Raw genomic sequence first — 12359 nt, 5'->3', positions numbered from 1 at the left:
CTTTGTGAACATGTCACACAATGCACACATGTCAAAGGGATGATGTCTAGCAGTTTAGACTCAGAATTTAGGAGCTAGTTCAAAAAAGCTTGATAAAATAACGTACATTTTCATTTTATAGTTCAAGGCTACATCACACTTTAAGATGTTGCTCTGCTAGCTTTGCAGAAGTTATACTGAAGTATTGGCCTCAACACTGAAGTATTGGGCATAAGTTGCAGAAAGGAAAACTGACCAAAATAATGTTGAAACCAATCAACTTTCATTGTACCTCTTAAGTGACAAAAGAAAAGCAAAAACCCAGCATAAAGCAAACTGCATTTGAGTTCTTTAGATAAAGTCAGTTTTAATAATCTAAAGGGCCATAGCAAGGTATGGAAAAAAATGTATTGTCCCAACAGGGACATATGTCAGCAATAGAGGACAGGCAATAGCTGCGTTAACCCCAATGACTGCCGCTGCTACTTCTGGATCTAGCCTGTGTGAAGGCCCACATCCTAAGTCCGGCCCCAGAGGAGAAGCAAATGTAACACCCCTGCATTATAACAATATATACCAAATACTAACAAATAGTGTATGTGTGTGCAGAAGTGTGTGCATGAACAGACATACATACATATAACACTAACAATACTAAATACTAACAAATCTAAATTCTGTATTTGGTAACCAATTCATATCCTCATATTCATATCCATATTCGTCACAATACAGTCTCGGGATTTACCTACCCACCCATTATGAAACCATTAAATAGGACACATAACCTGAGCTACCACCCTGGGTTAGCTTAAGAAAAAGTAGCCTCTTAAAATTCATAGCACATATATGTCTAAGGGTGGATGCTAACACTATTATCCCACATTAACAACACTGATATGGTAGTAAAGAAATAGGCCTACTATAGTTTCAGGTTATGGAGAGCACATTTTTCTCTCCAACTGCACCAGTGAGACCCCCACTTCTCTTCAATCTCTGATATTTGAAAGGGCTCAGATGTTACTTTCAGCCCAGAATTGCAAAGATATCAACCATTCCTGCCCCACAGCACTGGGACAGCCAGTTTCTATTTTACAGAGAGACAATCTAGAGCAAAAAAAAAATGCAGCTATTACCAAAAAACCCCCCAACCCCAAGCCTTCTATTTGACTGATTATTAAAGAAACAGCAGCACTTCACAATTAAACACCAATACACGATCAGCCAGTCCAACCTCTGGATGCTTAAGAGGGACAGCATATGAACAGGGTATATCTAGAGTGATCTATCTCCTGTCATACCCTCCCTGGCATCCACCATTACTGGTTTAGAAGGTGCCAGAGGATACATCCCTGGACATTCTATTTAGTAACCAGTAATAGATCTATCAGCCCTGAATTTGTCTGGTCCCTTTCTGAATCTGGCTATACTCTGCCTCCACCACCTCCTGTGGTGGTGAGTTCTGTAAGTTAACTGTGCACTACATAAAAAAAGTATTTTCACTTGTTAGTTGAAAACCTGTCTCCTGCTAATTTCAGTGGGTGTCCCAAGTTCTAGTATTCTGTGACTGGGTAAATAACAGTTCACTATTCACTCTGTCCATCCCCCTCATGATTTTATAAACCTCTATTATATCCCCCTGCAACCTTCTCTTTTCCAAACTGAAGAGTTCTAGCCTTTTTACTCTCTCCTGGCATGGCAGCTGCTTCATTACCCTGATCATCTTGGTTGCCCTTCTATGTACCTTTTTCTAATTCTGCTACATCCCTTTTGAGATGTGGAAACCAGAACTATGCACACTGGTTGCACATAGTTGTGAGAACTTCAGAAAGCTGACCTGTAACCTCTACAGACTCACTTTCTTTCAAGAAAGTGAAAACTGAAATTCTGAAGAAAAAGACCACAGACTTAAGGAAGTGGTGGTCCAGTGTATGAGCATGTAACAAGCCATTTCCATACCCTGGCTCTCATGCACTTGCATGGAGTTCAAGGAGGCTTGGTTACAATCACTGATGGGGAATGTTAAAATCCTGACAAAATATTTTCTTATTTTTAAAAACTCAAGGAAACATTTAAACTCAATGTTTGAAAGAATGTACTTACTTATATCTAAGCTACCTGAATTTTTCCTTTCAAATTGTCTACCAAGTGTCTTTGAATTGCAATACTAAACCCCATGAGGGAAAATAATTAAACTGACAGATAAACTGTATAAGTGAGTTTTCTGTGGTGTTTCTTTGAATCAGTCTCAAGTTGGGAAGCTGTTTGGGGCATTGAGCATGGCTCTCACCTCTTAAGTTCCTCTTCTAGTTCCTTGACTCTGTTCTCCATCTTTGCTTTGGCTTGCTTTGTTGCTTCAAGCTCCCCCTTCAGCACTTCCTGCTCTCCAGACAGCTGGTCCACCTTGGCGATCAAATCATTCTTCACAACATTCAAAGCATTTCTTAAAAAGTGAAAGGAACAGTAAACTGAGATGCACATAGCACAGCAACTATCTGCAATAGAAAGCTGAGACAACAGCCACCCAGCGGCAAGGAGGTGCTAAGTAAGAGCTTCGGGGGAAAATAATTAAATATAGTGATTGGGGGGGGTGGGGGGGGTGGCGGTTCTCAGAGCCTCTGAAAGCTGCTCTAATTAATGTGTCCTCCTCCCCCCCAGCACGTGTATAGACACTCAATAAGTCTAATTGTAATCTCTAATAGATATTGGTTTAACACCTGAAGAATGAAGCCCAATACCATGCCACAATTTTTTTTAATCAGTAAATTCTGATAGCTCAAATATTTTTGATAGCCAAAATTCTTAGCTTAAGTAACTTCCTGGGACAATGAGTTCAACAGTTTTTGATCCATGACAGTATTTTTCCATTCATCCTATGACTTTTTGACTTCTTTAACGGCCTTTTTACAGGACCTTGTCACAGACTTTTTAAAGTTCAAATCAATTAGATCAACAGATTTGCTTTTATCCACTATTCTATCCACACATTCAAAACATTCTAAGAGATTAGTGAGACACACTTTCCCATTGCAAAAGGTAAATCTTGCAACTAAGCCTTCACAAATGATATCTTGAAAATCCCTTATGCCGCTTGTGAGTCAGATTCAGCTCACGCTGAAGTTAACGCAAAGCCTGCCATGGACTTCAAGCAGGGTTTGACCCTATAAGCAGATGTGCTGAGTTCAATCAAGCATCTGCATAAAAGAAACAGGCAGGAATGTCTCTCAGATACACAACACCTCTTTCACAAGCTAACACCATCATAAATAATTTGTCAAACCAGATATTAGCAAGCCCCAACAAGGCAGAACTTCTGGCCCGGAATTATTCCAAAATAAGAGGATGTTTAAAAAACAAGCAGTTCAGAATTTGAAAGTTTCTTACTTGGTCTCCAGAAGCTGAGAGTTTTCCAACAGCAGATTCCCCACTTCTTTGCCCATTCCTGAAAAAAGAGGCCAGGCATTTTTTATTTGCACCTTCAGAAAAATTACCCCTCCTGATGTGCTGATTGACTCACGCTTAGCAGGAGAAATACATTTTATTAGATAGTTCTACACCTATGCATCCTGCTGCAGACAGCAGAATACCTCATGCTGAACTAACAGCAGCAGAGATGTCCAAGTGCCTTTTCTATAAAGGACACTAATGCAGACCTTGCCACTTAACCAAATGTACACAAGCTTCCTTGAGTGGGATGGGCAAAAGAAATAGCTCTTCTAAAGTTGGTTAGGGGAAGCTGAGTCTAAGACTTCTACTCTAACACTCAGACACAGCAACTGTTCTTTACAGTAGTTTCTACAGAGGAAACTAGAAGCTCAGGGATTCTTAGTTTTCACAGAAATTATAGCAAGGCAGAGTGCTTTCCAAACTATGACCCATCACTGGATATCATAAGATTTTTGTTTTTCTTAACAGATATGTCCAAAGTACAGACTTGAAACCAAGAGTAAGAAAGTCTCTAAATTTAAATTATAGTCAGAACATTGAAGGTCCAAACTTAATAGCATATCAGTCAGGTCTTTTTACATTCATGTGAGTAGGTTAATGAACAAACCCAACTGCAATGTTTGACATTTTTCATTAGACAAACCCAATTTTTCATTTAATTCACTTTTATAGTAAAAGAATGAATGACACACACTTGAAATCAATGGCATTTAGCAAAACATGATAGGACACACAAAATGAGAACAGATTACGACTCTCCCACACACAGATCCTCTTCCCACAGTTAGATGGGATGGGTTTATGATGGCAAAAGCAAATTCCCAGCAAGAATGGACAAGAAGCAGCATTTAAATATATATATATATATATATATATATATATATATATATATATATATATATTTAAAACTCAATAGACAGGAAATTAGTCACTTTGATGTTTCAGGCAACGTGTTATCTGGGTGCTGTGTCAGGGGTTACTGCAAATACCTAAGAAGTAGCAGATAAAAACTCTCAGCTGGATGCAAACCAATTAAAAATATTTTTTTAGTGGTGGGAGGAGGGAGGGAACACAAAAAGAGAAAAAACTTTCTTTTTTCTTAGAGATGACTACACGTGGTATATGCTAGTGGGAACTACACATATGGTATGCACGGAGCTCAGAGCTCATGAAGCATATGACTGATCATAAATTACATCTTCATTCTACAGGTTTTTAGCAATAAATCAAGTTAAATATGTATCTAACAATGTTCCAGAAACAGAGGACATAATAGGCATCTACATGTGGTCCGGGGGGACAGGGGGCATCTTAATTAGAGCAGCTCTTGGGAGCCACTTTAATTAAAGTGTCTGTAGTGTCACATATATTCAGTGTCCTCTGCTTCAAAATGGCTTGTATGACAAGGTTTAGGTAAAGCACCCCTGCCACCATTTTGAAGTATGGGGACACTGAATACACAAGATACTGAGGCTGCTGGAGTGTGCTAATTAGCATGCTCCAGCAGACTTGATTAATCAAGTCTGCTCCAACATGCTGTAATTACAGTGTGTCTGAGCAGATGTCCCACATGTCTACAGGCACCCAGTGGGCAGACTGCTCATCTCTAGGCTCTCCTTTGGATTAATTCATCCTCCATTTTGGTTTCTTTGTACTGGTACCATGACACATAACATCTTCTATACAGAAATGAACTGTATTGTGGAGGGCAAGCCTGTCATTGCCAAATAAGAAGCTCCACAATGCCAGGGATATCTTCCTGAGAGCTATCATTTTATGTCATTTTAGCATAATGGAAACTAAGGGTTGCTTTAACCCAGGAATGATACAAATGGCTGTTTATGGGAACAGAAAAATGAAAAGAAAGTTCCCACAGCAACTGAGTTGCCATTTCTGAGAAACACCTCAACCAAGTGCACCATGTAGGGGAACACTGAGATGTTCATAGTGGGACAGTCCTGTCTACATAAAGAAAGTTGCAAATAAAGGGAAAAATTTTTAAATCTATTCCCAGTATGCAACCAAAAGGAAAGAAAAGTCTGGGAAGAGCTATGTTTTACATGCTAATCCCAGACAGAGAGTGTGAAGCATCAAAGTGGATAATCTACTATACCCAGATACAGAAGAGAATCCCCCAAACCACAGAAATGGAACAACTTTCTCCTGCTTCTCAAAGAGGTGACACCACCACCACAAAAACCAAAACCAAGGAAACTCAAGACACATGGAGAGATGTCAGGTGGATAGGAGGAGTTTAAAAGAAGTATGTTTAAAAGTGGCCTTTGCCTTACCAAAGAAATCATCCCGCACTATGAGAGCCATCCCATACGGAAGGGGAAACAGAACGAGTTGGGGAAGAGGTGGGGGGGAGAAAGGAAGAGAAAAAAAGCAGCCATTAAGTACCGGTCTGTAAACAGCAAACAGAGCAGCTCATTAGTGTGCATGGGTATGTGTGCAATGTGGTTGCATATACTGTGATGCTTAGTTGGAGTAAATCTGTTGTGTTCTCCTAAAGCCTGGCCTAACGGGGATTTAAGCCTGAGATTTATGAACAAGCTCAGTGCAAGGTTCTGTTTCACCTCCCACTTCATTGTCTTAATTTATTCCGATCTTTGGGCCTCCCATGACTAGGACAGAGGTAACTAAACAGACAGTATGGATAGAGTGAGGAAAAGACAGGGGGTGAAGAAAACTAAAAGGAGGAAAACATCACAGGTTATGTCTGAGGTGTCCTTGCTCTTTGTACATCTAGCCAAATCTATTTTCTTGCCTAAGAAAATTCCCATTAACTTCAGTGAGGGTTTTCCAAAGGAGAGACCTTAGGATTTGGTCTAGAATAGGTGAATGATAAAAAAAAATCTGAACTAAAGGAAAAGGAGATGCATAATGGTCTCCCTTTACTTTGTAAAATTCAATCAGCACCTCACAGATCCAATCTTTAGAAATACTGAATATCCTCAGTTCTCACTGAAGTCAACTAGATACTCAGCATTTCAAAGGATTATGTTCACAGGACTATCTTTCAACACACTGATGTCTGCATAAGAAAACTGCCATGAGATAGCTGGCAAAGACCTGATCCAACTTGCACTGAAGTCAAGAGAAAAACTCCTATTGGCTTAAATGGGAATTGGATCAGGACTTAACTGCATTTTAAGAAAAGGGGAAAATTCTGCATGTTTAGGCCTCCTGGCAACTTCTTCTGATGACAGAGTGGGACTCTATGGTGGCAAGTCTCTTCTACACACACACAAAAATATAAAAGGAAGGCACAGAGATACCATCTTCAAACTATCCTGCCAAGAGAACAAGCCTTCCATAAAAAGCAGATTTGCCACTTTCTAATCCATCTAGGAAGAAACAAGCAATCTACTACCTTGCTTCTGTTCTGGAGGAGGGGAAACATGCATTACCCAAGTCTATATCAGGTGTTGAATAAGCAGACAGATTCCTCGAAACTTCATTCATGTAAGGGAAGGAGAAGAACCTAAACTAGATTTCTGTGCACACCTGGAATGGACTTGGGGTGCACAGAACCTGACAAAAGGTTCCTTCTCTGACAAAAAGGAACTTTCCATCCCAGAGTAAAGGGAAAGACACAGCAAGGTTTCCCCAAGGTCCTTAAGAGACAAGTCAATGTAGAGAGTAGAGTGAACCTGCAGACAGCCACAAAAAAAAGTTTACCAAAATGTAGCAGGCATGTAAGCATAAAGCAGAGATGTCCTATTGTGTTGGGACCTATCAGTGCAAGGCAACCAAACAAGGAAAGGGCAGGACAAAGTCCGCAAAGCCAACTGTGATTGGACAACAGTAGGGGAGTATCACATGTGTATACCACATCATTCAATCTAAACTCAACAAGGAAAAGAAAAAGAAGCAAACAAGGAAACTGAACAGAGGAGAGATACACACCTGAGAACTCCCCTATGGGCCATGTCCAGCGAAGCACAGAGAGACAGGGGAAAAAGGAAGTGAAAAAAGGATCAATCAGTGACTGAAAACAACAAAATAAAAATTTTGTTTAAAAAAAATTAACAATGACTCAGCCATTTCAATGTCAAAAGGCATGAAATAGTAAGGACAGGACCTGCCATGACTGCAGATGGCATGATTCTACATACAGGACAGAAAAAAATTGAGGAAAGATAACCTGCAGTGCAACTGGAACCACATGGCTTAGCTAGCCTCAGTTTTTCAGACCAAAATTTGAGGTCACATCTTCCTAGACTAGATGAACTTCAGTTTCCCTGTGACATGTTCCATTTAAAACTGCAGGACAAAAGCTAGCTCCCATGTCCCTCTCATCCTCCAGCCCCACATCAAGGAATGATATATTTGTTTTTAACAACCATATTTTATAGTAAAAACAGGCACATTTGAAAGATCTCTCAACTTGAAAAGACAATCAGTTGCGTTTAATATAGTCTTTGTATCCCAACACTGAGACTGTGTTTGGTTTAAACTGCTGTGATGACAAATGAACTACATAAAACTTACCGCAAAAGTGGCTGAATTTCTCTCTTCATCACAAACCCCCTTTTATGTGAAGGGAGGTTTTAACCTCCAAAGCAAATACAGCCACGTCACCTAGAAGTGAAAGGAAGCTCCTTCCCATAGCCCCAAACCATCATCCCTTTGTCATTCAGCCTTCAGTGCCAGATTCTTATAGGACAGTCAGAACAAGAGGAGGGTGAGTGGGGAGGGCTATTTCCAGAACAGGTACAAAAGGAACACAGGATTAAAAAGTGAACAAGCAGAACAAAAGAGGAATGATACTGATGGGACAAAACGTTCATATGATTTTTAAGATTTAACAGGAAGAAGATCATGCTACTACTTCTACAGATTGTAGTTTTATCAGTGATGCTCAGGATTTTTAGGACCTGTGGGTAGGGGGAAAAATGTATAATCAGCCTTTGGTCCATAAGAGAAAGCATTTATAGCAAAGGCCTTCTAAAAATCATAATTAATTAGATACAAGAAAATGAGTTTGACAGTATTTTCAGGAAACTGATATGCCATTTTCCTAAGCCTATTAGGAAATCCAGGAAAGCTTCCCCTACCCAAATGGTCTACCATCACTATTATAGTTTTGTAACTGCAGACTATATCCATTCTTCAGTTACAGATGAGCCCTACCAGTTCTGCTGCTCTAGTCAGAGCCAGAAAATTGTCCAGGCGCATAATTGGTGAAAAGTTGGCGACTGAAAGAAAACAAAAAAATCTATCCCAGGATGCTTGAGATGACACACTTTAAAATGCCTTTCTTGGTACTATGATGTACTGAACTGGCTATGTAAGGTGGACAAACAAAAGCTTTTGCAGAGTTTCAGAATTCTTTCTTGGTGGCATATCCATGCTCCTGTTCGATCTATAGGAAGGGTAAATCTTTCCATAGGAAGAATAGACATTCAGGACAGGGAAATGTAAAACAAGAATCTACTTTGGAACACTATTTTATTTGACATAGCATAGGGTAGCACTTTTTAAGCAAGTCAAATGGGAGAGGTGTGCACACACCCATGCATGTTTGTTTATACATTTTCTACTATGTATGTCATTTAAATTACTGTACTGAAGCCAAGGGATTTCCTTGCAGTTGGACTCTCAGTGCTTTTGTAAAATGGGTTTTCCTTTTGTAGAGCATATTCTAAGTGTTTCATCCTTTACATTAGGCTGCTGCTTCTGTAGTCTCCCTACTAACTGAAGAACTGAGCAACTCCATGCTCACTTACAGTGAGAGTTGACTGCAAGACCTACTCACAGAAAGAACAACCTACAAACAATGCAAGTGAACATGCTGGTCCCAAATAACAACACTTCAAGTGCAGGGGAGCCAGGAGATATTCTGGTACATATCTGTTTTTGAATTCACTGAAGAGGAGTAAATAGAAACATCAGTTCCAAGCAAAAGAGGCTCAGAGATTAAAAAATCTTCCTTTTGGTCATTTCAGTAAGCAACAAGAAGAAAAAGAAAACACAGTCTTTGGTAAAGATTTGAAAAGAAGTAGTTTATGAAGAATTTGCCCATGAAACCGATTTCATGATGGAAAAGTTTTCACAGCCTTTCTTCCAGAGTCATGAACATTGAATGCTGCACAACAAACAATTACAAGATGGTGTTATGGTTTTGTGGCTAACATTGTTTCAACCAGGTAGAAGAGGTACATGCAGCAAACTGACTTGATGCATTAGATGGTTACTCTAGAAGTGTGGATAATTTTGTTCACCAGAGCGCCCCAAGGGATGACAAGGTTGAATGGTCACAAACTACTACAAGATCTTTTCAGGCTGGACATAAGGAAGAATTTCTTTACTGTCCGAGCCCCCAAGGTCTGGAACAGCCTGCCACCGGAGGTCGTTCAAGCGCCTTCATTGAACACCTTCAAGATGAAACTGGATGCTTATCTTGCTGGGATCCTATGACCCCAGCTGACTTCCTGCCCTTTGGGCTGGGGGCTGGACTCGATGATCTTCCGAGGTCCCTTCCAGCCCTAATGTCTATGAAATCGATGAAATAATTAAGTACTGACTTAACTCTCAAATGAAATGGAATTTGATTATCAAAACATAATTTCAAGTGGTTGCTGATCAATAAAACCACCATGCTATTTATCACAGTTGAAATATTCCACACAAGGGATGCCCCCCAAATAAAACAGAGCAAAGTCTATTCTAAATTTCAATCATAGGTCAGGACTGAGGTGCTGAGTTGTATGGAGAAAACTTGTACAATGCTAGCTGTTGTGGCTTTTGGGTAACTGGACATTTGCTGAAAAGAAAAATCTGATTACCTTCACCAAGTCTTAATATTAACAGAAGTTTCCAAAGGTACATTAAAAATAAATTGGACCTGGATTCACTAAGAATTCAGGGCTCAATCAAAAAGTATAAAGTAGAAATCCCATGCCTTATGATCTTCCTGCATCACCACTGTATAAGCCACTCCAGTCTCCCATCTCTAGCATACTTGTTGATTACTTGTACTTACCAATACTTCCAAATAATACCAAAAAAAAACCCCACAGGCCAAAAATTGCAAATTGATTCCGAGTGCTCGACCTGAGATGCATTAAACTGATTATCAGAGTGAAATGCCTGAGATTCAGACCTTAATCAATGGGAATCAAAATTCTACATTGACAAGATGTGAGGGGGAATGTGCTGTTCTGAATGATCCATAAGCTGAGTTTGCCTTTTCCTAATCGATACATATTTCCTACTGTCCCATAGGTTTTGGTGGCAAGTAGAAAGCCAGAAATACTAAGCAGCAATCCACACTGAAAATACTTGTGATTGCTTGCAAATTGCCACACAAAAGGCCAAGCAGTCCCATGGACAAAGGAAGCACATGGGGACAAGGATACAACAGATGGACAACAGCAAGATTCTCAATCACCACAGTTGTTCGACTCTTCCAAGAAGACTGTAGCCAACAGTTTATGCCAAGGTGACTATCCAAAGTACATGCTTGAGCAGGGAGATGAAGCTCTAACATCCAAGGACAGTTTTTACTAATGGCTCCTTCACTTTGAGTAGCAGCGTCACATCTTCTACAACAATGAACAACGGCACTCCTGAGACAGTCAGAATTTGTGCTCTGTACATCAGCAGACTTGTTCTTCCATAAGAGCTGATACACACAACTATTTTAGGCATCTGCATAGGTGTTGCCTCCAGCCACATGAAATGAAAACCAAGTCTCTCATTAACGAGGTGCTGTTTTCACCAAGGGAATTTTCCCAACTTCTTGTCCCATCCTGAATTGGAGTGTAACCAAGCAATTCATCAAGTCTCCTGACAACTGCCAGCATTTTCATGATTTGCTTCTATGGATTCAACTGCAGCTCTTGCAAGTGTTGTAGAATCAGTACCAGGCTTTGGAAGGGATTAACTTTCAGTTTTCACCAAACAGCCAGTGCAAATGAAACCCCACGATAGTTTGAGTCTTGCTTACTCTGGGATCTCTCACGTCCCAAATATGTTAATTTCACACAATTACTTATAATAATATAGCTTTAAGTTTGAAGACAATACACATGCTAAAAAAAGCAGGAAATAGAAGCTGAAGCTGTTTCTCCAGCCTTTCCTCCCTTTTACTGTGGTTAGGTGCTGTAGTACTAAACGATCAACTATGCAGCAAAATGTCCTCAAAGGTCTCAGAATGTCTAAATGCAAGGCTTATTATCTATTCCAGTCAAAAGTGATTTAAACATCTTATTTTATTTTTGCAGAAATGGCCTGCTGCAATTTTGCAACAAGAATAGGAACTGGCTCAGTTGAATCTACATCCACAAGTGCACTGGTGAAAACTATTTTTAGCACCAGTTAGGATGCAACCAATAAGCCTTTGTCATTTTCCCACTCACAAGAAACCACCAGAAAGAAAATATGTTTCCTCCAAACTCCATCCTCTTGCCACTCAGACCACTGAAGGCATTTTGGGAGGGTCCTCTTACATCTCAAATTAGTGAAGAGCTCCTTAAATCAAGCCATTGACATCTGGAAGTAGGACATGTAGCTATAAACTCTAATTTTTCATGTCTGTACTACATAAGTATTCACTAGGGCCCTGAGTCAGGAAAGCATCCCTGTTTGGCAAGGTTCTTAAGCACATTCTTACATCTGACTAACTTCACTGAGACTTTGGCACAGCTTAAATGTTGTCATTAATTGGGCCTAAGCCAGTAGCCTAACTAGGGCAGGGAGACTGGGGAAGTTGCCCCAGGTCCTGACTGGAGGGGAAATGGGGGAAACTGTTATTGCCACAACCACACAATTGCACCAGCACCATGGCAGCAACCAGAATTTCCCCCTGCTCTTGTGTGTTGTAACTTCCCCTGCACCAGGCTACATTGTTATTCCTCTGGGCTAACCACCCAAGACCTACCCAAGCAGGCATTAGGCTTCGTCTGCAGTCTGATGTATAGTAT

The 12359-nt window shown here is 40.2% G+C and overlaps 1 protein-coding gene across 22 annotated transcripts in view; it reads right to left on the bottom strand.

Moving 5' to 3' along the window:
* MAPK8IP3 (mitogen-activated protein kinase 8 interacting protein 3) overlaps nucleotides 1-12359 on the bottom strand; it is a 132092-nt gene that overhangs the window by 33290 nt on the left and 86443 nt on the right. For 20 of the 22 annotated variants that reach the window (XM_059716356.1, XM_059716364.1, XM_059716358.1 and 17 more), the window contains 3 exons: nucleotides 7339-7350; nucleotides 3364-3421; nucleotides 2270-2422 (listed from right to left, as the gene is read on the bottom strand). In XM_059716356.1, the coding sequence (XP_059572339.1) occupies nucleotides 2270-2422; nucleotides 3364-3421; nucleotides 7339-7350 (223 nt within the window). The remainder of the gene's footprint in view (nucleotides 1-2269; nucleotides 2423-3363; nucleotides 3422-7338; nucleotides 7351-12359) is intronic. The other 2 variants (XM_059716359.1, XM_059716374.1) reach the window with 1 other exon arrangement.

The sequence above is a fragment of the Alligator mississippiensis genome, chromosome 13 (genome assembly GCF_030867095.1).
Source record: "Alligator mississippiensis isolate rAllMis1 chromosome 13, rAllMis1, whole genome shotgun sequence".
Lineage (NCBI taxonomy): Eukaryota > Metazoa > Chordata > Crocodylia > Alligatoridae > Alligator > Alligator mississippiensis.
Note: the sequence above shows the minus strand (reverse complement) of the source record. Positions and strands in the feature narration are given on the sequence as shown.